The following is a 27,896-nucleotide window of genomic DNA, read 5'->3' on the forward strand; positions in this document are numbered from 1 at the left end:
AATGTGTCTGTAATGCATATCAGCTATTTCACTGCTATGTCTAAGCCTAATTAACAATTGAAATAAAAAATTTATCTTTATAACAAAATTAACATCACACATATAGAATCCATTTTAAAATTTGCAAAATGCCAATATTATAACGTGTATCAATAACACAAACTAATATCAGGTATTTCACTGCTGTGTCTAAGTTTAATTAACAATAGAAATAAAAACTGTATAACAAAGTTACTTTAACACAAGACTTGTAAAATCCACTTTAATACATGCAAAAAGCCAATATTACAATATGTATCTATAATGCATGTCAGCCATTTCACTACTGTATCCAAGCTCAATTAACGACAGAAATTAAAACTATATTTTTATAACAAAGTTACTTTAACACCACACATATAAAATCCATTTTAATATTAGCAAAAAACCAATAATATGTATCTATAATGCTTAGTTATGTATTTCACTACTAAGTTTAAGTAACAACAGAAAGGGAAACTATATTTTTATAACAAAGTTACTTCAAAATCATACATATAAAATGCAATTTAATATTTGCAGAAGCCAATATTACAATATGTATCTATAACACATATCAGCCGTTTCACTACTAAGTTTAATTAACAACCGACATAAAAAACCATATCTTTATAACAAAGTTACTTCAACATCACACATATGAAATCCATTTTAATATTTGCAAAAAGACAATACTATGATATGTATCAATAACGCATATCAGCCATTTCACTACTAAGTTTAATTAACAACACAAATGTAAACTATATTTTTATAGCAAAGTTACTTTAACACCACATATATAAAATCCATTTAAATATTAGCAAAAAGCCAATATTATGTATCTGTAACACACACTGATATCACTTCTATCAGCTATTTCACTACTATGTCTAAGTTTAATTAATAACAGAAATAAAACCCATATCTTTATAACAAAGTTACTTTAACACCACACATAAAATCCATTTTAACATTAGCAAAAAACCAATATTATGTATCTATAACGCATAGTTATGTATTTCACTACTACTAAGTTTAATTAACAACACAAAGGAAAACTATATTTTTATAACAAAGTTACTTTAAAATCATACATATAAAATGCAATTTAATATTTGCAAAAGCCAATATTACAATATGTATCTATAACGCATGTCAGCCATTTCACTACTAAGTTTAATTAACAACCGACATAAAAACCATATCTTTACAACAAAGTTACTTAAGTATCACACTTATAGAATCCATTTAAATATTAGCAAGAAGCCAATATTATGTATCTATAACACATACTTATAGCATCTATTTCACTACTATGTCTAAGTTGAAGTAACAGCAGAAATGAAACCTATATTTTTATAACAAAGTTACTTCAACATCACACATATAAAATGCAATTTAATACTAGCAAAAAGCCAATATTACAATATGTATCTATAACACATATCAGCCATTTCACTACTATGTCTAAGCTTAATTAACAACACAAATGAAAACTATATTTTATAACAAAGTTACTTTAACATCACACATATAGAAGCCATTTAAATATTAGCAAAAAGCCAATATTATGTATCTATAACACATACTTATCTATTTCACTACTAAGTTTACATAACAACAGAAATGAAACCTGTATTTTTATAACAAAGTTACTTCAAAATCATACATATGAAATCCACTTTAATGTTAGCAAGAAGCCAATATTATAATATGTATCCATAACACATATCAGCCATTTCACTACTAAGTTTAATTAACAACACAAATGAAAACTATCTTTTTATAACAAAATTACTTTAGGATCACACATATAGAATCCATTTTAATATTAGCAAAAAGCCAATATTATTTATCTATAACACATACTTATAGCATCTATTTCACTACCATGTCTAAGTAACAACAGAAATGAAACCTGTATTTTTATAACAAAGTTACTTTAAAATCAGACATACAAAATGCAATTTAATACTTGCAAAAAGCCAATATTACAATATGTATCTATAACACATATCAGCCGTTTCACTACTAAGTTTAATTAACAACCGACATAAAAACCATATCTTTATAACAAAGTTACTTCAACATCACACATATGAAATCCATTTAAATATTAGCAAAAAGCCAATATTATGTATCTATAACACATACTTATATCATCTATTTCACTACTATGTCCAAGCTTAATTAACAACACAAATGAAACCCATATTTTTATAACAAAGTTACTTCAAAATCATACATATAAAACGCATTTGAATATTTTCAAAAAGCCAATATTATAACATGTATCTACAACACATATCAGCCGTTTCACTACTAAGTTTAATTAACAACACAAATGTAAACTATATTTTTACAGCAAAGTTACTTTAAAATAATACATATAAAATCCATTTTAAAAGTTGAAAAAAGCCAATATACAATGTGTATCCCTGACGCTCACCCTGGTGCTTTTGGCTTCCCTCCCAGCCGGCGTTTCTCGCTGCCCCTCCCTGGCAGTGCCAGGGGAACGGGGCCGGAGCCGCTGTCACACCGCCAGCGCTGTGACCTCACAGGGCAGAGCTGCTCCCGGAGCCAGCCCGGCCCGTTCCCGATGGAAATGCCCAATCCCGGCTTTTTCCCGGCCCCCTGATGCCCAACCCCGGCTTTTTCCCGGCCCCCTGATGCCCAATCCCCGCTTTTCCCCGGCTCCCTGGTGCCCGTAACACCCGCAGCTGTGCCAGGCCGGGATGGCAGCAAGGCAGGAGCCCAAAGGTGAGAGCTGGCCCAGGTAGGGGCACCTGGAGGGGCTGGCGTTGCTTCTCCTTCATCCCCCGTCCCGCCATCAGCTGCTCTCCAGGAGCTTCTCAGATCCCAGTTCTCTGCTCAGAATGGGGAAAATCCGCCCTGTCAGGAGAATTAATCCACAAATATCAGAGGTTTGTGGCCAAAAGAAGAAAAATCCATCCTGTCAGGAGAATTAATCCACAAATATCAGAGGTTTGTGGCCAAAAGAAGAAAAATCTGCCCTGTCAGGAGAATTAATCCACAAATATCAGAGGTTTGTGGCCAAAAGAAGAAAAATCCGCCCTGTCAGGAGAATTAATCCACAAATATCAGAGGTTTGTGGCCAAAAGAAGAAAAATCCGCCCTGTCAGGAGAATTAATCCACAAATATCAGAGGTTTGTGGCCAAAACGGAGACAGAGGAGTTCTTTTGCTTTATTCCAATAAAAGGAGAGGCCATGGGGTGCTCCTCTGGGGTCTCTCCAACTTTTGGAGGATCAGGCTCCTTTATATCCCAATTTTCTTCTCTCTTTCCCCATTTCTGAGGTACCTGAGAGGTTCAGGCTTCCCAAAACGCCTGATTCCAAAGATTCCCCCCTAATGTACAACCCTCCCAATTAATTTTTAATTCTTACAGAATTTAAGGGGTTTTTCCCCCATTTCTGAGGTATCTGAGAGGTTCAGGCTTCCCAAAACACCTGATACCAAAGATTCCCCTCGAATGTACAACCCTCCTTTTAAATTTTTAATTCTTATGGAGTTTAGGGTTTTCTCCCATTGTTTATTTCAACTTGCAATATCCAATTTAATTTATCAGCAAACCTACAGCTTATTTGTAAATGTAAATATTTTTTTCCCATTCATCAATCAGTGGAATGGATTGAATCCCATCCATGGTTGGATTTCCATCCATGGGAATCCTTCCCATCATTTCTTTTCTCTCTCAGTGCTGGCTTTACCTACCAGCAGACCCACAGATTGTTTGGAAAGGCAAATTGCTTGTGAAAAATAAATCTGTTTGGAAAGACAAATCCCTCATTCCTCTCAGCCTCTCGCGGCTTTGAGGAAGGGTCTGAGACGAATCAGGCAGAGGCAAAGGGGAGACCCCTCCTAAATATCCATGACAAAGACAAATCTGTCATTGCTTGTGAAAAACAAATTGATTTGCTTGTGAAAAACAAATCTGTTTGGAAAAACAAATCTGTCATTGCTTGTGAAAAATAAATCTGGAATGACAAATCCCTCATTCCTCTCAGCCTCTCGCGGCTTTGAGGAAGGGTCTGAGAGGAACGAGGCAGAGGGAAGGGAAGACCCCTCCTAAATATCCATGACAAAGACAAATCTGTCATTGCTTGTGAAAAACAAATCCATTTTCCTGTGAAAAACAAATCTGTTTGGAAAGACAAATCTGTCATTGCTTGTGAAAAATAAATCTGGAATGACAAATCCCTCATTCCTGTCAGCCCCTCGTGGCTTTGAGGAAGGGTCTGAGACGAATCAGGCAGAGGCAAAGGGGAGACCCCTCTTAAATATCCATGGCAAAGACAAATCTGTCATTGCTTGTGAAAAACAAATCCATTTTCCTGTGAAAAACAAATCTGTTTGGAAAGACAAATCTGTCATTGCTTTTGAAAAATAAATCTGTTTGGAAAGACAAATCCCTCATTCCTGTCAGCCCCTCGTGGCTTTGAGGAAGGGTCTGAGACGAATCAGGCAGAGGCAAAGGGGAGACCCCTCCTAAATATCCATGGCAAAGACAAATCTGTCATTGCTTGTGAAAAACAAATCGATTTTCCTGTGAGAAACCAATCTTTTTGGAAAGACAAATCCCTCATTCCTCTCAGCCCCTCGTGGCTTTGAGGCAAAGAGCAAACCCCTCCCAAATACCCAGAGCAGGGGGATGAAGGCAGAGAGCATCTCGTGGTCACCCTTTTTTTTCTCTTTTTTCTCTTTTCTCTCCTTTTTTCTTGTTTCTCTGGCATTGCCCTGTGCCTGTCCCTCAGCTATGTCCAAGCTCATCTCCTTTGGGACCACTCAGGACCGGAAAATGTTCCCCTCCAGCTTTGCCCCGGACAGGATGGGCATCGAGGTGCTGGGCGTGAGGGGCAGCCCCTTGCTGGGGCCAGGCTCCTACCTGGGGCCGGAGGTGAGCTCCTCCTGCGTTTTGGGGTTTTTAGAGAAGTTATGGGGTCACTCCTGCCCTGAAAACCTGCTGGGGGATGTCCCACATCCTCCTGGGAAAAGGAATTTTCTCCTTTCCCACCCGATCCTTGAGGTTCTGGAATAGTCAGAAATTAAGGGAATTGTTAGGGATAAGTTTATTAGGAGTAGTACCATGCACTCCTCCCTGAAAAGCTGCTGGGGGATGTCCCACATCCTCCTGGGAAAAGGAATTTTCTCCTTTTCTTCAGGCTCTGCACAAGTGAGAAATTAAGAAATTCCTAAATTATTAGGAATAAATTTATTAGGAATAGAATCTGCTTTTCATGCTGCACTCCTGCCCTGTAAATCCACTGCAAGGTGTCCCACATCCACCTGGGAAAAGGAATTATCTCTTTTCCCAACCAATCCTTGAGGTTCTGGAATAGTCAGAAATTAGGGGAATTATTAGGAATAAGTTTAATTGGAATAGTACCATGAAATCCTCCCTGCAAGCCTGCTGGAACATGTCCCAAATCCTCCTGGAAAAAGGAATTTTCTCCTTTCCCACCCAATCCTCGAGGTTCGGAATAGTCAGGAATTAAGGGAATAATTAAGGGAATAAAAATAAGGAAATAATCAGGAATAGTCAGAAATCAAGGGAATAATAATAAGAACAGTATCACGCACTCCTGCCCTGCAAACCCACTGCAGGATGGAAATAGGAAATTTTCCTGGAAAAAGGAATTTTCTCCTTTCCCAACCGATCCTTGAGGTTCTGGAACAGTCAGAAATAAAGGGAATAATTAGGAAAAACCCTATTAGGAATAACATTTGCTGCTCAGCTGACTCTGCCCTGCAGAGGATGCTTTTGAATAATGTCAAATAAATTATTTTGGGTCTCGAACTGCAGAACAACGTCCTGCAATCCTCCTGGAGCACCCGGCCCATGAGCGCCCTGGGCTACGTGATGGGAGCCAGGACGGCCCCGAGATTCCAGCAGAGGGCTCAGGTGAGGGGAAAGTGCCAAAAAGAGGGAAAAACAGGAAAAAAAAACAGGGGAAAAGGAGAAAAAATACAGGGAAAAAGCAGAAAAAATACAGGGAAAAAGCAGAAAAATACAGGGGGAAAGCAGCAGAAAAAATCCAGGGAAAAAGCAGAAAAAATACAGGGAAAAAGCAGAAAAAATACAGGGGAAAAGCATCAGAAAAATCCAGGGAAAAAGCAGAAAAAATACAGGGGAAAAGCAGCAGAAAAATCCAGGGAAAAGGCAGAAAAAATCCAGGGAAAAAGCAGAAAAATACAGGGGGAAAGCAGCAGAAAAAATCCAGGGAAAAAGCAGAAAAAATCCAGGGGAAAAGCAGAAAAAATACAGGGGGAAAGCGGCCGAAAAGAGGGGAAAAGCAGCCCAAAAAAAGGGGGAAAAGCAGGAAAAATATAGGGGAAAAGCAGCCAAAATATTGCCCAGCCCGGCTGTGCCATGCCCTGAGTGCTGCCATGGGAATGTGGAATTTTGGGTGGGAATGTGGTGGGATTTTGGGCGGGAATATTGAACTTTGGGTAGAAATATTGGAATTTTGGGTGGGAATATTGGGATTTTGGGTGGGAATATTGGAATTTGGGTGGGAATATGCAATTTTGGGTAGGAATGTGGTGGAGTTTTGGTGGCAGGTGGAATTTTGGGTGGGAATGTGCAATTTTAGGTGGGAACGTGCAATTTTGGATGGCAGTGTGCAATTTTGGGGGTGAATTTGGAATTTTAGGTGGCAATGAGGTGGAATTTTGGACGGGAATGAGGTGGAATTTTGGGTGGGAATGAGGTAGAATTTTGGATGGGAATGAGGTGCAATTTTAGGTGGCAATGAGGTGGAATTTCGGGAGGGCATGAGATGGAATTTTGGGTGGGAATGAGGTGGAATTTTAGGTGGGAATGAGGTGGAATTTTGGGCAAGAATGAGGTGCAATTTTGGATAGGAATGAGGTGGAATTTTGGGTGGGAATTTCGGTGGAATTTTGGGAGGGAATGGGGTGGAATTTTGGGAGGGAATTTCGGTGGAATTCCAGGAGGGAATGCGGTGGAATTTTGGGTGAGAATGTGGTGGAATTTTAGGTGGGAATGTGGAATTTTGGGAGGGAATGAGGTGGAATTTCAGGAGGGAATGAGGTGGAATGTCGGGAGGGAACGAGGTGCAATTTTGGATGAGAATGAGGTGGAATTTTGGGCAGGAATGAGGTGGAACTTTGGGTGGGAATGAGGTGCAATTTCGGAGGTGAATTCTCCCTGAACTCCCCTGTTTTTTGGCTGCTTTTCCCCTGGTTTTTGCTGCCTTTTCCCTGGTTTTTTTGCTGTTTTCCCCTGGTTTTTGGCCGCTTTTCCCTTGCTTTTTGCTGCCTTTTCCCTGGTTTTTGCTGATTTTCCCCGTTTTTTGCCGCTTTCCCAGACCGTGACCCCCGGCCCCGCCGCCTACGGGCCCTTCCCGGCTGAGCCCCGCCCGGCCCGGCCCGGCCCGGCCCCGGTCCCGGTCCCGTTCAGCTCCAGCAGCCCCCGGTTCCCGACCCGCCTGCAGGACCGGGACCGCTACCCCCGGGTGAGGAAAATCCTTTGTAAAATAAAAAATAAAATAAAATAAAATAAAATAAAATAAAATAAAATAAAATATATATATAATATAATGTAATGTAATGTAATGTAATATAATATAATATAATATAATATAATATAATATAACATAATATAATATAATATAATATATAAAATATAAAATAAAATAAAATAATAAAAATAATTTTAAAAAGAGGTTTTGTCTCCAAAAAAGATGATTTTTAGCTCCAAAAATATATTTTAATGTCCCAAAAAAGAACATTTTTTTATCTATAAAAAGAAGTTTTTTTATCTCCAGAAAATAAGCTTTTTATCTCAACAAATATTGGTTAATATTGGAATATTTTGGTTACTATTGGGACATTTTGGATGGTATTGGGATATTTTGGTTAACATTGGAATATTTTGGTTAATATCGGAATTTTTTGGTTTACATTAGGATATTTTCGAATACTTGGAATACTGGGATATTTTGGTTAATATTAGGGGGTATTTTGGATAATATTAGAATATTTTGGTTAATATTGGAATATTTTTATTAACATTGGGTTATTTTGGTTAATATTGGGATATTTTAATTAACATTGGATAATATTAGAATATTTAGGTTAATATTGGGACATTTTGATTAATATTAGAGTACTTTGGTTAACATTGGGATATATTGGTTAATATTGGGACATTTTGGTTAACATTGGAGTATTTTGATTAACATTTAGATATTTTGGATAGTATTAGAATATTTTGGTTAACATTGGAATATTTAGGTTAATATTGGAATTTTTTTTGTTAACATTGGAACATTTTTGATAATACCAGGACATTTTGATTAACACTGGAATATTCTGGTTAACATTGGAATATTTAGGTTAATATTGGGACATTTTAGATAACACTGGGATATTTTGGATTGCGTTGGGATATTTTATTTAATATTTTGGTTAACATCGGACCATTGTGATCAACATTAGAATATTTACGTTAACATTGGAATATTTTTGGATATTAGAATATTTTGGATAATATTAGAATATTTCGGTCAACGCTGGGACACTTTGACCGACGCTGGGACATTTTAATTCAACCAAACCAGCCCGAAAACGCAGATAAAATGCATTTAAATCAATAAATAAACAATTCCTGTTCCCCAGGCCTGGCACCTACGACATCCGGGAGCCTCAAACCAAGAAGGTCTCGTGGCCCTCCCGGTTCGGGGCTCCCAACTGGGCAGCGCTGCCCCAGCCGGTGCAGAGGATGATGAAGATGCAGGTGCAGAAGGTGAGGAAGGCTCAGAGACAGGAAATTCCCTTTTTTTCTCCATATTTTCGCTTTTTTGTTTTCCTTTCCTGCCCCTGAGACAGGAAATTTCCTTTTTTCCCTCCATATTTTCACTGGTTTGTTTTCCTTTCCTGCCCCTGAGACAGGAAATTTCCTTTTTTTCTCCATATTTTCGCTTTTTTGTTGTCCTTTCCTGCCCCTGAGACAGGAAATTTCCTTTTTTTTTCTCCATATTTTCACTGGTTTGTTTTCCTTTCCTGCCCCTGAGACAGGAAATTTCCTTTTTTTTCTCCATATTTTCACTGGTTTGTTTTCCTTTCCTGCCCCTGAGACAGGAAATTTCCTTTTTTTCTCCATATTTTCGCTTTTTTGTTGTCCTTTCCTGCCCCTGAGACAGGAAATTTCCTTTTTTTCTCCATATTTTCACTGGTTTGTTTTCCTTTCCTGCCCCTGAGACAGGAAATTTCCTTTTCACTTCCCATTTTCACTTCCCATTTTCACTTCCCATTTTCACCATTTTATTGTTGTTTCCTCCTTCTGAGACAAGAAATTTCCTTTTAACTTCATATTTTCTCTGTTTTGTTATCCTTTCCTACCCCAGTGCTTCTGAGACAAGAAATTTCCTTTGTACTTCATAATTTTCTCTATTTTATACTCCTTTCCTACTTCTGAGAGAGGAAATTTCCTTTTAATTTCCCATTTTCACTGTTTTGTCCTTTCCTGCTCCTGAGACAGGAAATTTCCTTTTTTTCTCCACGTTTTCACTGGTTTGTTTTCATTTCCCGCTCCTGAGACAGGAAATTTCCTTTTTGCACTTCCCATTTTCACTTTTTTCTTGTTGGCGCAGCTGTTTCCTCTCAAACCTTTAATTTCTGTATTTCCAAACCCAACCGTTAATTTAATTTAAATTAAATTTTTTCTTGTCCTCTCCTGCTTTTGAGAGAGGAAATTTCCTTTTTGCACCTCCCATTTCCACCATTTTATTGTTCTTTCCTCCTTCTGAGACAAGAAATTTCCTTTTTACTTCATATTTTCTCTATTTTATAATCCTTTCCTACCTCAGTATTTTCTGAGAGAGGAAATTTCCTTTTTATTTCCCATTTTTACTGTTGTATTATCCTCTCCTGCTCTTGAGACAAGAAATTTCCTTTTTTCTCCATATTTTCACTCTTTTATTGCCCTCTCCCTTTTTTGAGACAAGAAATTTCCTTTTTACTTTGTATTTTCACTATTTTATTATTCTTTCTTGCTTTTGAGACAGGAAATTTCCTTTTTACTTCATATTTTCAGTTTTATTTTCTTTCCCTGCTTCTGAGACAGGAAATTTCCTTTTTTTTCCCCATTTCCTCCACTTTTTTATCCTTTCCTACCTCAAAACTTCTGAGATAAAAATTCCCTTTTAATTCCCATTTTCCCTGTTTTGTTACTTTTTCCTACTTCTGACAGAGAAAATTTCCTTTTTTCTTCCTTTTTTCTTCCTTTTTTCTTCCTTTTTTCTTCCTTTTTTCTTCCTTTTTTCTTCCTTTTTTCTTCCTTTTTTTCCCAATTTTTTTTGTGCTTTTCCCAGCCCAGGGCACAAAACACAAAGTGATTTTCCCTCAATCAATCCCTGTTTGCAAAACCCCCCCAAAATCCCCTTTTACTCAGAATTTCCTCCAATTTCCCTCCCCAAAATGAGCAAAGCGGGGCCTCCGCTGCCTCATGGGGCTCTGCTGGTACAAAAATCTGATTTAAATCCCGATTTTTGGTCTCCCCCTTTCATTTCCCGGCACATTTTCATTGTTTTTAACACAAATTTGGGTTTTTTTAGATGACTGTGGATAAAAATTTCCAGAAACACCAGGGCAGGGAGGCGTACCTGAAGCTGCACCACGGCTGAGGAAAAATGTCTTTATTTGGAGCTCCAGGCTGAATAAATCAAATATTTAAAATGGTTTTTTTTATAATGTTTTTAATGCTTTTTAATGTTTTTAATTTGCTCTGCTCATCTCAATCCTCCCAGCCCCATTCCAGCTCATCGGGAAGAAATTGAAATCCAGAATTTGTTTCGAAATAGTTTGAAGGTGTTTTAAAATATTTTGATGTGTTTTAAATGTGTTGGAGATATTTAAAAAATATTTAGTAATGAACTGAAAACAATATTTCAAAATATATCAAAATATATAAATATATAAAATCAATTGTAACATAAAAATTCAAATTCTAAACTTTCATTTAGTTAGTTTAACATGTCTCCAAACTATAAATTTATATTCTCACTTTTAGTATTTAAAAAATTTTTAAAGCCTCAAATTAAATACTATATTTAGTATTATATTTAATTTTAATATATTTAGTATATATTTAATTTAATATTTATTTAATATATTTAGTATATATTTAATTTTAAACTTTAGATTATAAAACCACATAACTTTATATACCAAATAATTTTTAATCCCAAATATTTTTATATCCCAAATATTTTAATATACCAATTAATTTTATATCCCAAATAATTGTATATACAAAATAGTGTTATATACCAAATAATTTTATATCGCAAATAATTTTATATACAAAATAATTGTATATACCAAATAATTTTATATTGCAAATAATGTTATAAACCAAATCATTTTATATACCAAATAATTTTATATCCCAAATATTTTTATATACCAAATAATTTTATATCTCAAATAATTTTATGCACAAAATAATTGTACATACCAAATAATTTTATCTACAAAATAATTTTATATCCCAAATATTTTTATATACCAAATAATTTTATATCCCAAATAATTTTAGATACAAAGTAATTGTATATACGAAAAGAATTTCATATATCAAATAATTTTATATCCCAAATAATTTTATAAACCAAATGATTTTCCAAGAATTCCCTACATTTCAAATTCTAACACTCAGAGAATTTTTATGGTTTTTTGCCCAAAATATCACCCTGAAAATACTGAGGGACAGAGGCCGGGTTGGGACAGGTGGATTTTTGCATTTTGGCTCCTTCCCTGCTGAAATGAAAATATTCTTAATTTTAAAAGTAATTTTAAATGCTTGAAACTGAGAATATTGACACAAAAATAAACGTGGCCTGAAACAGAAAGTTCCTGGTGCTGGGGCAGCTGTTCCCCCTCAAACCTTTAATTTCTGTATTTCCAAACCCAAATGCTAATTTAAATTCATAATTTAATTCAAAATAATTTAATTAACAATTAAATTTTAATTACTAATGAAATGATTTTCAATTAAATTGATTTAATTTAATTTAAATTAGATAAAATTTCAGATAAAATTCCCTTTATTATGAACGCAATAAATTATTATTATATTCCTTTATTAGATTTATATTTATTTAATTTAAATGTATTAATTTTTATTAAATTGATAAAGGAACATAATAATACTAAATAACTTTACTAAATACCTTTATTAAATAATTCTAAATACCTTTACTACATAATAATTATTATTCCTTTCTGATGAACATAAAAATCCCAATTTGCCCATAAAGACATAATTTTTTAAATTATGAACATAATAAATTATTATTATATTACTTAAATTAATAGTTATTAAATTTAAAGTTATTATTTTTTATTAAATTGATAAAGGAACATAATACTAAATACCTTTATTAAATAATACAAAATAATTATTATTGTTCCTTTCTGATGAACATAAAAATCCCAATTTGCCCATAAGGACATAAAATTTATTTTATTATGAACATAATAAATTATTATATTCCTTTATTAAATTAATATTTATTAAATTTCAATTTATAATTTTTATTAAATTGATAAAGGAAGATAATAATACTAAATACCTTTATTAAACAATTCTAAATACTTTTACTAAATTATTATTATTATTATTCCTTTCTGATGAACACAAAAATCACAATTTGCTCATAAGGACATAATTTTTTAAATTATGACCATAACAAATTATTATTATATTACTTAAATTAATAGTTATTAAATTTAAAGTTATTATTTTTTATTAAATTGATAAAGGAACATAAAAATACTAAATACCTTTACTAAATAATAATTATTAGTCCTTTCTGATGAACACAAAAATTCCCAAAAAATTTGCTCGTAAGGACGTAAATTTTCTTTTATTATGAACATAAAAACTACAATTTTCATTCCACCTTTTTTTTTTATTTCCCCTACCCAGCAAGGGATTTTTCTCCTTGCAGAAACCACAAAAGTAAAGTTAAAAAAAGATAAAATTTTTGGATATATACAAACATTTACATTTTCTGTACATTTTTCATTCTGTACAAGCAAGGCACCAGCAGAAGCGACAGTGGCACACACAGGGGGGAGGTTGAGATTTAATTTCAGATTTTTTTTTGGCAGGAAATCATTGGAAAAAACCTTTTTTAATTAAATTTTTGTCCTTGGAAAGAGGGGGGATCCTTTTAACAGCGCGGAGGTGAAGTTGGAATTTTTGGAAGATTTTGGACCAAACCTCAGGAGCTTTTTCTGGATGGGAACTGAACCCAGATTTTGGGGTAAAGAAAACCCAAATGGTTTTTCCAAAGAAACCAAAGAAAACATTTTTTTGGTTTTGTTTAACCCTAAAATAAAGAAGATTTTTCTTCTTTATTTTCTGTAAGAAAATGCTGAAGGGAAATGAAAGCAAAGCCCTCCAGAAGCAGCAAATAATGACAAGAGTGGGGTGGAAATAAAGGGAATAAAGGGAGGAAATAAAGGGAATAAAGGGAATAAAGGGAGGAAATAAAGGGAATAAAGGGAGGGAATAAAGGGAATAAAGGGAATAAAGGGGGGAAATAAAGGGGGGAAATAAAGGGAATAAAGGGAGGAAATAAAGGGGGGAAATAAAGGGAATAAAGGGAGGAAATGGAGGGAGAATAAAGGGAGATAAGGGGGGAAATAAAGGGAATAAAGGGAATAAAGGGAGGAAATAAAGGGGGGAAATAAAGGGAATAAAGGGAGGAAATGGAGGGAATAAAGGGAATAAAGGGAGGAAATAAAGGGGGGAAATAAAGGGAATAAAGGGAGAAAATAAAGGGGGGAAATAAAGGGAATAAAGGGAGGAAATAAAGGAAGGAAATAAAGGGAATAAAGGGAGGAAATGGAGGGAATAAAGGGAATAAAGGGAGGAAATAAAGGGGGGAAATAAAGGGAATAAAGGGAGGAAATAAAGGGGGGAAATAAAGGGAATAAAGGGAGGAAATAAAGGAAGGAAATAAAGGGAATAAAGGGAGGAAGTAAAGGAAATAAAGGGAATAAAGGGGGGAAATAAAGAGGGGAAATAAAGGAAATAAAGGGAATAAAGGGGGGAAATAAAGGGAATAAAGGGAATAAAGGGGGGAAATAAAGGCTGGGTCCTCCAAATCCAAACCCAATCCCAATCCCTGGGTCCCCAAATCCAACTCCTGTCTCCTCCAAATCCAAATCCAATCCCTTGGTCCTCCAAATCTAAATCCAAATCCAACCCTGGGTCCTCACATCCAACCCCTGTGTCCTCCAAATCCAAATCTAAATCCAGCCCTGTGTCCTCCAAATCCAGCTCTGGATCCTCCAAATCCAATCTCTGTGTCCTCTAAATCCAAATCCAACCACTGTGTCCTCCAAATCCAAATTCAAATCCAAATCCAATTCCTGTGTCCTCTAAATCCAAATCCAATCCCTGGGTTCTCCAAATCCAGTCCTTGGGTCCCCACATCCAACCCCTGTGTCCTCCAAATCCAGCCTTGGATCCTCCAGATCCAAATCCAACCCCTGGGTTCTCCAAATCCAACCCCTGTGCCCCTCCAAGCCCTGGATCCCTCAGCTCCAGCTCCTGTGTCCCCCAAATCCAACCCCTGGGTGCTCCAAATCCAAATCCAGTCCTTGGGTCCCCACATCCAATCCCTGTGTCCTTCAAATCCAACCCCTGGGTTCCTCCAAATCCAGCCCCTGTGTCCTCCAAATCCAAATCCAGCCCCTGTGTCCTCCAAATCCAAATTCAAATCCAAATCCAATTCCTGTGTCCTCTAAATCCAAATCCAACCCCTGGGTTCTCCAAGTCCAAATCCAACCCCTGTGCCCCTCCAAGCCCTGGATCCCTCAGCTCCAGCTCCTGTGTCCTCCAAATCCAACCCTTGGGTGCTCCAAATCCAAATCCAACCCCTGGGTGCTCCAAATCCAAATCCAAATCCAACCCCTGGGTGCTCCAAATCCAAATCCAGTCCTTGGGTCCCCACATCCAATCCCTGTGTCCTTCAAATCCAACCCCTGGGTTCCTCCAAATCCAAATCCAGCCCCTGTGTCCTCCAAATCCAAATCCAGCCCCTGTGTCCTCCAAATCCAAATCCAAATCCAAATTCAAATCCAAATCCAGCCCCTGTGTCCTCCAAATCCAAATCCAAATCCAAATTCAAATCCAAATCCAGCCCCTGTGTCCTCCAAATCCAAATCCAAATTCAAATCCAAATCCAGCCCCTGTGTCCTCCAAACCCAGCCCCTCCAAGCCCTGGCTCTCTCAGCTCCTCAGAAATGAAATCTCCCCCCAGAGCGGAGCCCAAAGCCCCCCAGACAATTCCCAGGTGGAGCGCCGCAGTGAGCAGAGGGAGAGCAGGGTGGGAGTGGGGCCCAGAGACCCCTCCTCAGCTGGGCAGCCTCTCCTGAGCCCCGGGGCAGCTCCCCGGGGGAATTTTGGGAACGTCCCCCCTCACTTCTTCCTGCGGATTTTGGGTTTCTTGACGGGCCTCAGGTAGGGGTTGTCGATGACGTTCTCCTCCCCGTTCCTGCTGCCTGCCAGGGAGCTGCTCTGCTGCAGCACGGAGCTGTTCTCCTTCTCGGGCCCTGCGTCGTCCTGACACGGAAAAAACAGCAAAAAAATCACAAAGTCAGGCGTGGAAATCTTTCTGCTCACAGAATCCGTGGTTGCTCCAAGTCTGGAAGTGTCCACAGCCAGGATGGAGCAATCCTGGGGTAAGGGAAGGTGTCCCTGCCCGTGGGACAGGATTTTTATGGTCCCAAACCATTCCAGGATTCCAGGCTCAAAGCCCAGAAGCTGTGGGCAGGAGGGACAATCAACAACCAAGCCCACAAGGAGCTGCACCAGAGGCCAGGACCCCTGGTTTGTGAGACAGGGAAATCCCCTGGGAAAATGAAAATTCGGGATGTCCTGAAAGCTCCAGCTCAGCCTCGTTCTGCACTGGACTCTGCAGGGAGCTGGGGAACCAGGACAATGCTCAGTTCCATTTCCCAGGAAAACAGGGCCAGAATTCCAAGCTGGAGAACCAGGACAAAATTCAGTTCCATTCCCCGTTTCCCAGGAGGCAGAGCCAGAATTCCAAGCTCAAGAACCCTGACACTGTTCAGTTCCATTCCCATTCCCCATTTCCCAGGAGGCAGAGCCAGAATTCAAAGCCACAGAACTCTGACAATGTTCAGTTCCATTCCCCATTTCCTATTTTCCAGGAGACAAAGCCAGGTTTTCCAAACTGGAGAACCCTGACACTGCCCAGTTCCAGTCCTCATTTCCCAGGAAACAAAGCCAGAATTCCAACTCAAGAGCCCTGACACTGCCCAGTTCCATTATTTCCCATTTCCCAGGAGACAGCCAGGTTTTCCAAACTGGGGAACCCTGACAATGTTCAGTTCCATTTCCCATTTCCCAGTTCTCATTTCCCAAGGAGGCAGAGCCAGGTTTTCCAAGCTAGAGAACCCTGACAATGTTCAGTTCCATTTCCCATCTCCCATTTCTCATTCAAAGCCAGAATTCCAAGCTCAAGAGCCCTGACACTGCTCAATTCCATCATTTCCCATTTCCCAGGAGGCAGAGTCAGGTTTTCCAAACTGGAGAACCCTGACACTGCTCAGTTCCATTTCCCATTTCCCATGAGACAGAGCCAGAATTCCAAGCTCAAGAACCCTGACACTGTTCAGTTCCATCATTTCCCATTTCCCAGGAAACAGAGCCAGGTTTTCCAAGCTGTGGGAAACCAGGGGAACCCTGACAAAAGTTCAGTTCCATTTCCCAGGAAACAAAGCCAGAATTCAAAGCTACAGAACCCTGACACTGTTCAGTTCCATTCAACATTTTCCATTTCCCATTTCTCATTTCCCATTTCCCATTTCCCAGGAAACAGAGCCAGGTTTTCCAAGCTGTGGGAAACCAGGGGAACCCTGACAAAAGTTCAGTTCCATTTCCCAGGAAACAAAGCCAGAATTCAAAGCTACAGAACCCTGACACTGTTCAGTTCCATTCAACATTTTCCATTTCCCATTTCTCATTTCCCATTTCCCATTCCCAGGAAACAGAGCCAGGTTTTCCAAGCTCGAGAACCCTGACACTGCTCAGTTCCATCATTTCCCATTCCCAGGAGGCAGAGGCAGGTTTGCAAGGTGCAGAACCCTGACACTGCTCAGTTCCATTTCCCATTTCCCATTCCCAGGAGGCAGAGCCAGGTTTCCCAAGCTGGAGAACCCTGACAATGTTCAGTTCCATTTCCCATCTCCCATTTCTCATTTCCCATGAAACAAAGCCAGAATTCCCAGCTCAAGAGCCCTGACACTGCTCAATTCCATTTCCCATTTCCCATTTCCCAGGAGGCACAGGCAGAATTTCAAACTGGGGAACCCTGACACTGCTCAGTTCCATCATTTCCCATTCCCAGGAGGCACAGGCAGGTTTGCAAGGTGCAGAACCCTGACACTGCTCAGTTCCATTTCCCATTTCCCACTTTCCATTTCCCAGGAGGCAGAGACAGAATTCCAAGCTCAAGAGCCCTGACACTGCTCAGTTCCATCATTTCTCATTTCCCAAGAGACAAAGCCAGAATTCCAAGCTGGGGAACCCTGACACCATTGCCCAGGAGGCAGAGCCAGGTTTTCCAAACTGCAGAACCCTGACACTGCTCAGTTCCATTTTCCATTTCCCATTCCCAGGAGACAGAGTCAGGTTTCCAAGGGAAACCCCATTCCAAGGGAAAACCCCATTCCCAGGAGACAGAGTCAGGTTTTCCAAACTGGAGAACCCTGATAATGTTCAGTTCCATTTCCCATTTCCCAAGAGACAAAGCCAGAATTCCAAACTGGAGAACCCTGACACTGCTCAGTTCCATTTTGCATTTCCTATTCCCCATTTCCCAGGAGACAGAGCCAGGTTTCCAAGCTGCAGCACCCTGACCCCATTCCCAGGAGGCAGAGGCCGTTTTTCCAAACGGGGGAACCCTGACACTGCTCAGTTCCATTTCCCATTTCCCATTTCCCATTCCCAGGAGGCACAGGCAGGTTCCCAAGGTGCAGAACCCCGACACTGCTCAGTTCCATTTCTCATTTCCCATTTCCCATTCCCAGGTGGCAGAGCCAGGTTTTCCAAACTGGGGAACCCTGACACTGCTCACTTCCATTTCCCATTTCTCATTTCCCATTTCCCACTTCCCATTTCTCATTTCCCAGGAAACAAAGCCAGAATTCCAAGCTCAAGAGCCCTGACACTGCTCAGTTCCACCATTTCCCATTCCCAGGCGGCAGAGCCAGGTTTTCCAAACTGGGGAACCCTGACACTGCTCAGTTCCATTTCCCATTTCCCATTCCCAGGAGGCACAGGCAGGTTTCCAAGCTGAGGAACCCTGACACTGCTCAATTCCATTTCTCATTTCCCATTTCCCATTCCCAGGAGGCACAGGCAGGTTTGCAAGGTGCAGAACCCTGACACTGCTCAGTTCCATTTCCCATTTCCCACTTTCCATTTCCCAGGAGGCAGAGACAGAATTCCAAGCTCAAGAGCCCTGACACTGCTCAGTTCCATTTTCCATTTCCCATTCCCAGGAGACAGAGTCAGGTTTCCAAGGGAAACCCCATTCCAAGGGAAAACCCCATTCCCAGGAGACAGAGTCAGGTTTTCCAAACTGGAGAACCCTGATAATGTTCAGTTCCATTTCCCATTTCCCAAGAGACAAAGCCAGAATTCCAAACTGGAGAACCCTGACACTGCTCAGTTCCATTTTGCATTTCCTATTCCCCATTTCCCAGGAGACAGAGCCAGGTTTCCAAGCTGCAGCACCCTGACCCCATTCCCAGGAGGCAGAGGCAGTTTTTCCAAACGGGGGAACCCTGACACTGCTCAGTTCCATTTCCCATTTCCCATTTCCCATTCCCAGGAGGCCCAGGCAGGTTCCCAAGGTGCAGAACCCCGACACTGCTCAGTTCCATTTCCCATTTCCCATTTCCCGCTCCCAGGAGGCACAGGCAGGTTCCCAAGGTGCAGAACCCTGACACTGCTCAGTTCCATTTCTCATTTCCCATTTCCCATTCCCAGGCGGCAGAGCCAGGTTTCCCAAAGTGGGGAACCCTGACACTGCTCAGTTCCATTTCTCATTTCCCATTTCCCATTCCCAGGAGGCCCAGGCAGGTTCCCAAGGTGCAGGAATGGCCCCAGGAGCCCCCCGGCGTGGCCCCACCGTGCTCATGTGCAGCGGGAGGTTCTCGGTGTCCGTCTGCTCGTCCTGCTCCGAGGAATCCGTCTCCTCCATCTGCTGCATCTCCAGCTCCGAGGGCAGCAGCGCCGTCAGGTAGGGCACGGTGAAGGGCCTGGCAGCAATCACTGGCAGCAGGGAAAACAGGAGACACAGTCAGCAAGCCGGGAGAAATTCCTGCCCTCAGAAACGAGGGGCAGAGTTATGGAGATCAAACATTTCGCTGGTTCTGGGTTTGGGCGCGTTTCATTTTCCTTTTCCTTTTTTGGATGCTTTTCCTTACATTTCCTAAGGATCAGGAAGGAAATCTTGATCCCTGAAAGATGGCAGTCTCTATTTCCCAAATTTCTGATCCCTAAAAGATGGCAGTCTCTACTGCTTCCCAATTTTCTGATCCCTGAAAGATGGCGCTCTCTATTCCCAATTTCCTGATCCATAAAGGATGGCACTCTCTACTTCCAAATTTTCTGATCCCTAAAAGAAGGCAGTCTCTATTATTTCCCAATTTTCTGATCCCTAAAAGATGGCACTCTGTCCTTCCCAATTTTCTGATCCCTAAAAGGTGAAATCTCTATTATTTCCAAATTTTCTGATCCCTAGAAGATGACAGTCTCTACTGCTTCCCAATTTTCTTATCCTTAAAAGATGGCGCTCTCTACTTATTTGGATTTGGGATGAGATTTGGATTGGGATGAGATTTGGATTTGGGATGAGATTTGGATTTAACTTCTCCACCAGGAGAAAAAAGGGAACCTCGAGGAGCTGCTTTCTTCCTTTCCTCCCCATTTTAACCCCCAATCCCTCCTTTCCCAACCTCCCATTGTGGCAATCCTTAAATCCTTTCCCCAAACCCTCTGATTTTAAGGACTCCCACACTCAGCAAGGCCAACACCACCGTGGGATGATTCCCAAACCCAAAAGCGAGGTGAAACCAGGGAGTGACTGACGTGGGAAGGTGCTGACATCGTCCTTGAAGAGGCTCTGGGTCTCGCCAGTCTTGGCCATGAAGCGGGTGAGGGCCCTCTCCACGTCCCGGCGCTGCGACGCCGCCTTCTCGCGCAGCACCTGGTAATCGCACACGGGCTCGCGGTACGTCTGCACGAGGGACAGCACCGGGACATGGGGAGGGTTACACCTCCAAACTGCACAGGCACGGAGCAGCTCCACGTCCAAACTGCACAGGCACGGAGCAGCTCCACGTCCAAATATCACAGGGATGGAGCAGCTCCACGTCCAAATATCACAGGGATGGAGCAGCTCCACTCCCAAACATCCCAGGGATGGAGCAGCTCCACTCCCAAACATCCCAGGGATGGAGCAGCTCCACTCCCAAACATCCAGGAATGAAGCAGCTCCTCCTCCAAATATCACAGGGATGGAGCAGCTCCACTCCTAAACATCCCAGGGATGGAGCAGCTCCTCCTCCAAATATCACAGGGATGGAGCAGCTCCACTCCCAAACATCCAGGGATGGAGCAGCTCCACCTCCAAACTGCACAGGCATGGAGCAGCTCCTCCTCCAAAGATCCCAGGGATGGAGCAGCTCCACGTCCAAATATCACAGGGATGGAGCAGCTCCACCTCCAAACAAACGTCCCAGGGATGGAGCAGCTCCACATCCAAACAAACATCCCAAAGTTGGAGCAGCTCCACGTCCAAACCTCACAGGGATGGAGCAGCTCCACCACCTCCAAACTGCACAGGAATGGAGCAGCTTCACTTCTAAACATCCCAGGGATGGAGCAGCTCCACTCCCAAACTTCACAGGAATGGAGAAGTTGTGGAGCAGCTCCACCTCCAAACAAACATCCCAGGGATGAAGGAGTTGTGGAGCCGCTCCACTTCCAAATTTCACAGGAACTGAGCAGCTCCCCCTCCAAACAAACGTCCCAGGGATGGAGCAGCTCCTCCACTCCCAAACTTCACAGGGATGGAGCTCCACTTCCAAACTTTGCACAAACTCCAAACTCCGTCACAGGGATGGAGCAGCTCCTCCATTCCCAAATATCCCAGGGATGGAGGAGTTGTGGAGCAGCTCCACTTCCAAACTTCACAGGCATGGAGCAGTTATGGAGCAGCTCCACCTCCAAACAAACATCCCAGGGATGGAGCATCTCCACTCCCAAACATCCCAGGGATGGAGCAGCTGCAGGCTCTGCTCTTCAGTGTCCATGGGGTTTTGGAGAGTTCCAGGGGTCCAGCAGGCAGAAATCCAGGGATCCTGCACTGAGAATGGTGTGGGAGCAGGCAATGGAAGGATCCCATCCCAAGGAATGCCCACAACCCACAAACAAGGAATATTCAAAGCCAGGAAAAACAATACTTTGGATAAATAGCACCAGCACTGAAGTAAAAAACAAAAAAACACTTCTGGGGTTCTGGACATCAAGCAGATCCCAAACAGCACAAAAATGAGAAATCCAGGGATTCTGGCTGATTTCTGGATGGCAAGGGATGCCCACAACCCTCAAAGAAGGGATGTATCAGGTCAGCAGGAATATTCTGGATAAACGGCAGCAGCAGCCCTGCAGTAAAACCTCCCCAGCTCCTGGAATTCAGAGAGACCCCAAACAGCACAAAAATGTTGTTTTCACTCACTGGTGTCTTGATGTAGGTGTGAGGATCTGGGAACTCTGGGAAGTGGCCAGGAATGTGGGGTGGGTGAGGTTTGTTCTGCCCGGCTGTCAGGGCCTTGGGGGTCACGGGCTGGTTTGTCACTGGAGCTGCAGGGGGGAAACAACACGGGAACGAGGGTAAAATCCACAGGAATCAGGGAAAACACAGAAATTAGGGAAAATAAACACAGGAATCAGGGAAACCAGCACAGGAATCAGAGAAAACACCACAGGAATCAGGGGAAACAAACACAGAAATAAGGGAAAACAGCACAGGAATGAGGGAAAACATCACAGGAATCAGGGAACACAGAAAAGGAAAACATCACAGGAATCAGGGAAAACAAACACTGGAATCAGGGAAAAAACCCCCACAGCAATTAGGGAAAACACAGGGATCAAGGAAAACAGCACAGGAATCAGAGAAAACAACAAAGGAATGAGGGAAAACAGCACAGGAATGAGGGAAAACAGCACAGGAATCAGGGAAAACACCACAGGAATCAGAAGCAAAGGATTCAGGGGAGCAAACAACAAAGGATTCAGGGAAAACAAACAGGAATCAGGGAAAACACAGAAATTAGGGAAAACAAACACTGGAATTAGGAAAAAGCCCACAGGACTCAGGGAAAACAACCACAGGAATCAGGGAGAAGAACACAGGAATAAGGGAAAACAAACACGGAATCAGGGAAAACACCACAGGAATCAGGGAACACACAGGGATCAGGGAAAACAAATACAGGAATCAGGGAAAAGAATAAAGGAATCAGAGAAAACACCACAGGGATCAGGTAAAAATCCACAGGGATCCGGTGAAACAAACACAGGAATCAGGAAGAAAACCCCACGGGGAATCAGGGGAAAAGAACACAGGAATCAGGGAGAGCAAAAAAGGAAAACAACAAAGGAATCAGGGAAAACGCCACAGGAATGAGGGAAAACTACCACAGGAATGAGGGAAAAGAACACAGGAATCAAGGAACACAAGAAAGGAAAACAGTAAAGGAATCAGGGAAAACACAGAAATCAGGGAAAACAAACACAGGAATTCTCCTGCCCAGGGTCCCCCAAAGCTCTGACCCCATCCCTGACCCTGGGATTGGATCCCGAAGGGAAAAGGATCCCTTGATCCTTCAGACCAATCCCCTCCTGAGTAACCCAGGTCCCTTCACCCCGCACAGGAGCCCCAAATCCTGGGGTTATCCCACAGAAAGCTCCCGAGGAAGGCAGTGAGAGGAATCCCAGGAATCCCAGGCTGGAATTCCCAGCCCAGGGAGGGTCCCCCACGTACGGGCAGTGATCACCATCCTCTGGGAACGCTTGGCGTAGGCTGGAAGGGTTTCCACGTTGAAGCCTGGAACAGAAAAGGGGAAAAGAGGAATTGATCCTGTCCAAATCCAGAATTTTTCCAAATTAAACAAGGATGGGGTGGGGAGGATCGTGGAAAAGCATCAGCTGTGTGTGGGCACAGCACAGGGCACCTGTCAGGGACATATTTTATGAAAATTCCTTTTCTTTAGGATTTTTCCTCCTGAGAAGCTGAGAGGCCTCAGGAACAAAATGTAAATAATAATTATCTGCTGCTGTGGGATGCAAAAGGTGGATCTGTGATTAATTTCATGTGGTTGTTTCTAATTAATGGCAAATCACAGTCCAGCTGTCTCAGACTCTCTGAGAGTCACAAGATTTTATTATCATCCCATTCTTTTTCTTTCAAACCTTCTGATTAAAACCTTTTTCTATTCTTTTAGTATAGTTTTAATATAATATCTATCATCTGTGCTGGTGTTCACAGGGGTTCCAGGACGAGGGAAGAGATGAGAATCTGACTCCATGTTCCACAAGGCTAATTTATTATTTTATTATATATTATATTATATTATATTATATTATATTATATTATATTATATTATATTATATTATATTATATTACATTACATTATATTATATTATATTATATTATATTATATTACATTTATATTATATTATATTATATTATATTATATTATATTATATTACATTATGTCATATCGTATTACATTATATTACATTATATTACATTATATTACATTACATTACATTATATTACATTATATTAAAACTATACTAAAAGAACAGAAGAAAGGATTTCATCAGAAGGCTTGAAAAGGAATAGGAAAAATAATGGAATAAATAACAAAATCTTGTGTCTGACCAGAGACTCTGAGCCAGCTGACTGTGATTGGCCATTAATTAGAAACAACCACATGAAATTAATCAAGGATCCACCTGCTGCATTCCACAGCAGCAGATAATTATTAATATTTACATTCTGTTCCTGAGGCTTCTCAGAAAAAAATCCTAAGGAAAGGCTTTTTCATAAAATGTGTCTGTTATCATAAAATAATAAAATAATTATTTTACTATCATAAAATATGAAATATATAAATATAAATATCATTAAAATTAATTATTTTATTATCATAAAATAATAAATCATCCTTCTGAACACGGAGTCAGATTCTCATCTCATCCCTCATCCCGGTACCCCTGTGAACACCACCACAGGCAGCCCCAAATCCCAGATTTCGGGGGGAAATGTCCCAGTCCAAACTGGGAGGGTGGGAGGAGGGAGCTGCTCACCCATCTCCACCAGGGTGACCACGATGTCCGAGAGCGTGGGCTGGGTCCTGGCCGTGTGCTCGCAGTAGGATTTGGCGCTCCTGCCGATCTCTGAGATGTCTGCAGGGCAAAACCACCAGGGGTTCAATTCTACAGCTGGGGCAGCTCCAGGGATGGGGAGGGCTGGGGGGTTGAAGTGGGGAATGCAGGGGTTGGTGCCTTGGATTGGGAATGATTTTTGGGATGGGTGCCTTTGGATTTGGGGCTGATTCCAGGGATTGGTGCCTTTGGATTAGGGGCTGATTCCAGGGATTGGTGCCTTTGGATTAGGGGCTGATTTTTGGGATGGGTGCCTTTGGATTTGGGGCTGATTCCAGGGATTGGTGCCTTTGGATTAGGGGCTGATTTTTGGGATGGGTGCCTTTGGATTTGGGGCTGATTCCAGGGATTGGTGCCTTTGGATTAGGGGCTGATTTTTGGGATGGGTGCCTTTGGATTTGGGGCTGATTCCAGGGATTTGTGCCTTTGGATTAGGGGCTGATTTTTGGGATGGGTGCCTTGGATTTGGGGCTGATTCCAGGGATTGGTGCCTTTGGATTAGGGGCTGATTTTTGGGATGGGTGCCTTTGGACTTGGGGCTGATTCCAGGAATTTGTGCCTTGGATTTGGGGCTGATATTTGGGATTGGTGCCATGGATTTATTTGGGATTTGTGCCTTGAACTGGGGGGCTGATTCCAGGAATTTGTGCCTTTGGATTTGGGGCTGATTTTTGGGATCGGTGCCTTGCATTGAGGGCTGATATTTGGGATTTGTGCCTTTGGATTTGGGGCTGATTCCAGGGATTTGTGCCTTGAACTGGGGGTGGCTGATTCCAGGGATTTGGGGCTGATTTTTGGGATTTGTGCCTTGTATTGGGGGCTGATTCCAGGAATTTGTGCCTTGGATTTGGGGCTGATTTTTGGGATTGGTGCCCTGGATTGGGGCTGATTTTTGGGATTGGTGCCTTGGACTGGGGATGATTTTTGGGATTGGTGCCTTGATATTGGTGCCTTGGACTGGGGATGATTTTTGGGGATTGGTGCCTTGGATTGGGGGTTGATTCCAGGAATTTGTGCCTTTGGATTTGGGGCTGATTTTTGGGATTGGTGCCTTGCATTGAAGGCTGACTTTTGGGATTGGTGCCTTGGATTGGGGGCTGATTCCAGATATTGGTGCCTTGGATTGGGAATGATTTTTGGGATCAGTGCCTTGCATTCAGGGCTGATTTTTGGGATTTGTGTCTTGGATTTGGGCTGATTCCAGGAATTTGTGCCTTTGGATTTGGTCTGATTGCAAGGACTGGGGGCTGATTTTTGGTATTTGTGCCTTGGATTAGGGGCTGATTTTTGGGACTGGTGCCATGGATTTGGGGCTGATTTTTGGGATTTATCCGCACTGCCAGACCTGGGCTGCACTCCGTGCCCTGCCAGCTCTCTCCCCACCCTGTCCCTGCGTGCAAAGCAGGACGCACGGGGGCACTCACAGCTCTGGATCATCTCGGTGAGCGTCTCCACCGCCGCCTTCTCGGCGCTCTCGAAGCCGGCCTCGGTCAGCAGCGAGCTCACCACGACCTGCAGCGTGCGGCGCCGCGCCAGCTGGTAATTGTCAGCGGGGGTGCCGGCCTGCTTGCTGCCCCTCTGGGACCAGAAGAAACACAGAATTATCCATGGGATCCATGGGAATTGTCAGCGGGGGTGCCGGCCTGCTTGCTGCCCCTCTGACAGGGAAAATACAGCGAGAGATCCATGGGATCCATGGCATGGGATCCATGGGATCCATGGTAATTGTCAGCGGGGGTGCCGGCCTGCTTGCTGCCCCTCTGGGACCAGGGAAATGGGAAAAGTTATCCATGGGATCCATGGGATGGGACCCATGGAATAGGATAGGATCCATGGAATAGGATGGGGTTCATTGGATGGGATGGGATCCATGGAATAGGATGGGATCCATGGAATAGGATGGGGTTCATTGGATGGGGATGGGATCCATGGAATAGGATAGGATTCATTGGATGGGATGGAATCCATTGGATGGGATGGGATCCATGGAATAGGATGGGATCCATTGGATAGGATGGAATCCATCGGATGGGATGGGATCCATGGAATAGGATGGGATTCATTGGATGGGATGGAATCCATTGGATGGGATGGGATCCATGGAATAGGATGGGATCCATTGGATGGGACGGAATCCATGGAGTGGGACGGAATCCATTGAATAGGATCCATGGGATGGGATGAGATGGGATGGGATGGAACAGGATCCATGGGATGGGATGCAATGAAATGGGATGGGATGCATGGAATAGGATGGGATCCATGGGATGGGATAGGATGGGATTGAATGGGATCCACTGAATAGGATCCATGGGATGTGATGGGGCAGGGAGCAGGGAATGGAAGGGTTTGGGAGCAGGGACTTGGGAGCAGGGAAGGGTCACAGAGCAGGTGGAAGGACCATGAATCAGGGACTGGGAAGGGACATGGAGCAAGGATTGGAAAAGGTCTGGGAGCAGGCAATGGGAAGGTGACATTGCAGGAACACAGGTACACACACACACACACACGTGTGTCCTATACACTCCCGTGGGCAAGTGTATATATTCCTATGCACTCCCATGGGCACGTGCGTATATGTTACATATATATATAAATATTTATATATGTATATATATTTCCACACGTGTCCTTATAGAACCTCCCACTTTTGGGACGCGGCCCTTTAAGGAAACCCCCACAAGCCCCGCCCCGTCCCCCGCCAGCCAATTGGAGCGCGCCATCCTCAGCCAATCAAACCCCGCCTCCCTCTGGCCTTCCAGCCAATCAGCGCCTCCCTCCCTCCACCCGCTGCCTCCACGCTCCACGGCCTGGCCGCGGCCGCCTCCGCGCCCCGGAGGGATCGAGCGCTGCCGCCCCGCCCGGCCCCGCCGGGGACCCGCCGGGAACCCGCCCTCACGGCCCCGCGCCCCGCGGATCAGGCGCCGTTACCGTGCTGGAGCCCCCGGACGCTGTGTCAGCCATCTTGGAGCCATATGGAGCTGTGCGCATGCGCCAGGTGCGGGCGTGGCTGTGGGCGGGAGCGCGGGGCATTATGGGAACTGTAGTGCAGGCGGAGCCACGCGCGGGGCATTTTGGGAGTTGTAGTGCGGAGGAGGGGCAACATCTGGATGCGCCCGCCCTCCCTCCCCCCGCACATCTGGAGATCCCAATGGGTGGAACGAGATGGGATTGATGGTCCCGCCCAGCCCAAACCGGACAGGACACGGGGAGCACGAGGATTTTGTTGAGTCGGCAAAGTCTCCATTGAAATCTGATTTATCCCATCCCAATTTATGATATTCTGGTTTATAACATCCCGATTTATGGCATCCCAATTT

The 27,896-nt window shown here is 42.5% G+C and overlaps 2 protein-coding genes across 2 annotated transcripts; one reads left to right on the forward strand and one right to left on the reverse strand.

The window, feature by feature from the left end:
- The first annotated feature begins 2,756 nt into the window (after nucleotides 1-2,756).
- Nucleotides 2,757-10,690, forward strand: PIFO (primary cilia formation). Its single transcript, XM_054291643.1, has 6 exons — nucleotides 2,757-2,781; nucleotides 4,796-4,938; nucleotides 5,845-5,943; nucleotides 7,457-7,493; nucleotides 8,657-8,811; nucleotides 10,622-10,690. The coding sequence occupies exons 1-6, from the start codon at nucleotides 2,757-2,759 to the stop codon at nucleotides 10,688-10,690; spliced, it is 528 nt and encodes a 175-aa protein (XP_054147618.1).
- Nucleotides 10,691-15,369: 4,679 nt separating this feature from the next.
- Nucleotides 15,370-27,567, reverse strand: TAF8 (TATA-box binding protein associated factor 8). The gene is made up of 8 exons (XM_054291642.1): nucleotides 27,508-27,567; nucleotides 26,001-26,154; nucleotides 24,499-24,597; nucleotides 23,168-23,230; nucleotides 21,857-21,981; nucleotides 20,206-20,353; nucleotides 19,244-19,386; nucleotides 15,370-15,645 (listed from the first exon to the last, which is right to left on the reverse strand). The coding sequence occupies exons 1-8, from the start codon at nucleotides 27,565-27,567 to the stop codon at nucleotides 15,502-15,504; spliced, it is 936 nt and encodes a 311-aa protein (XP_054147617.1). The 3' UTR covers nucleotides 15,370-15,501.
- Nucleotides 27,568-27,896: the final 329 nt, after the last annotated feature.

The sequence above is a fragment of the Melozone crissalis genome, unplaced genomic scaffold (genome assembly GCF_028551555.1).
Source record: "Melozone crissalis strain CALT ecotype California unplaced genomic scaffold, PUWL_Pcris_2 ptg000101l_1, whole genome shotgun sequence".
In the NCBI taxonomy this organism is placed as follows: Eukaryota; Metazoa; Chordata; class Aves; order Passeriformes; family Passerellidae; genus Melozone; species Melozone crissalis.

Excerpts from the sequence above, each read along its gene's own strand:
- PIFO (XM_054291643.1), top strand. The coding sequence starts at position 2,757 with ATGGCAGCAAGGCAGGAGCCCAAAG. Across the intron at positions 4,939-5,844 it reads GCTCCTACCTGGGGCCGGAG|AACAACGTCCTGCAATCCTC; the intron begins GTGAGCTCCTCC and ends CTCGAACTGCAG. Across the intron at positions 5,944-7,456 it reads GATTCCAGCAGAGGGCTCAG|CCGTTCAGCTCCAGCAGCCC; the intron begins GTGAGGGGAAAG and ends CCGGTCCCGGTC.
- TAF8 (XM_054291642.1), bottom strand. The coding sequence starts at position 27,567 with ATGCGCACAGCTCCATATGGCTCCAAGATGGCTGACACAGCGTCCGGG. Across the intron at positions 20,354-21,856 it reads ACACCTACATCAAGACACCA|ACGTACCGCGAGCCCGTGTG; the intron begins GTGAGTGAAAAC and ends TCCCTCGTGCAG. Across the intron at positions 15,646-19,243 it reads TCCCGCTGCACATGAGCACG|GACGACGCAGGGCCCGAGAA; the intron begins GTGGGGCCACGC and ends TTTCCGTGTCAG.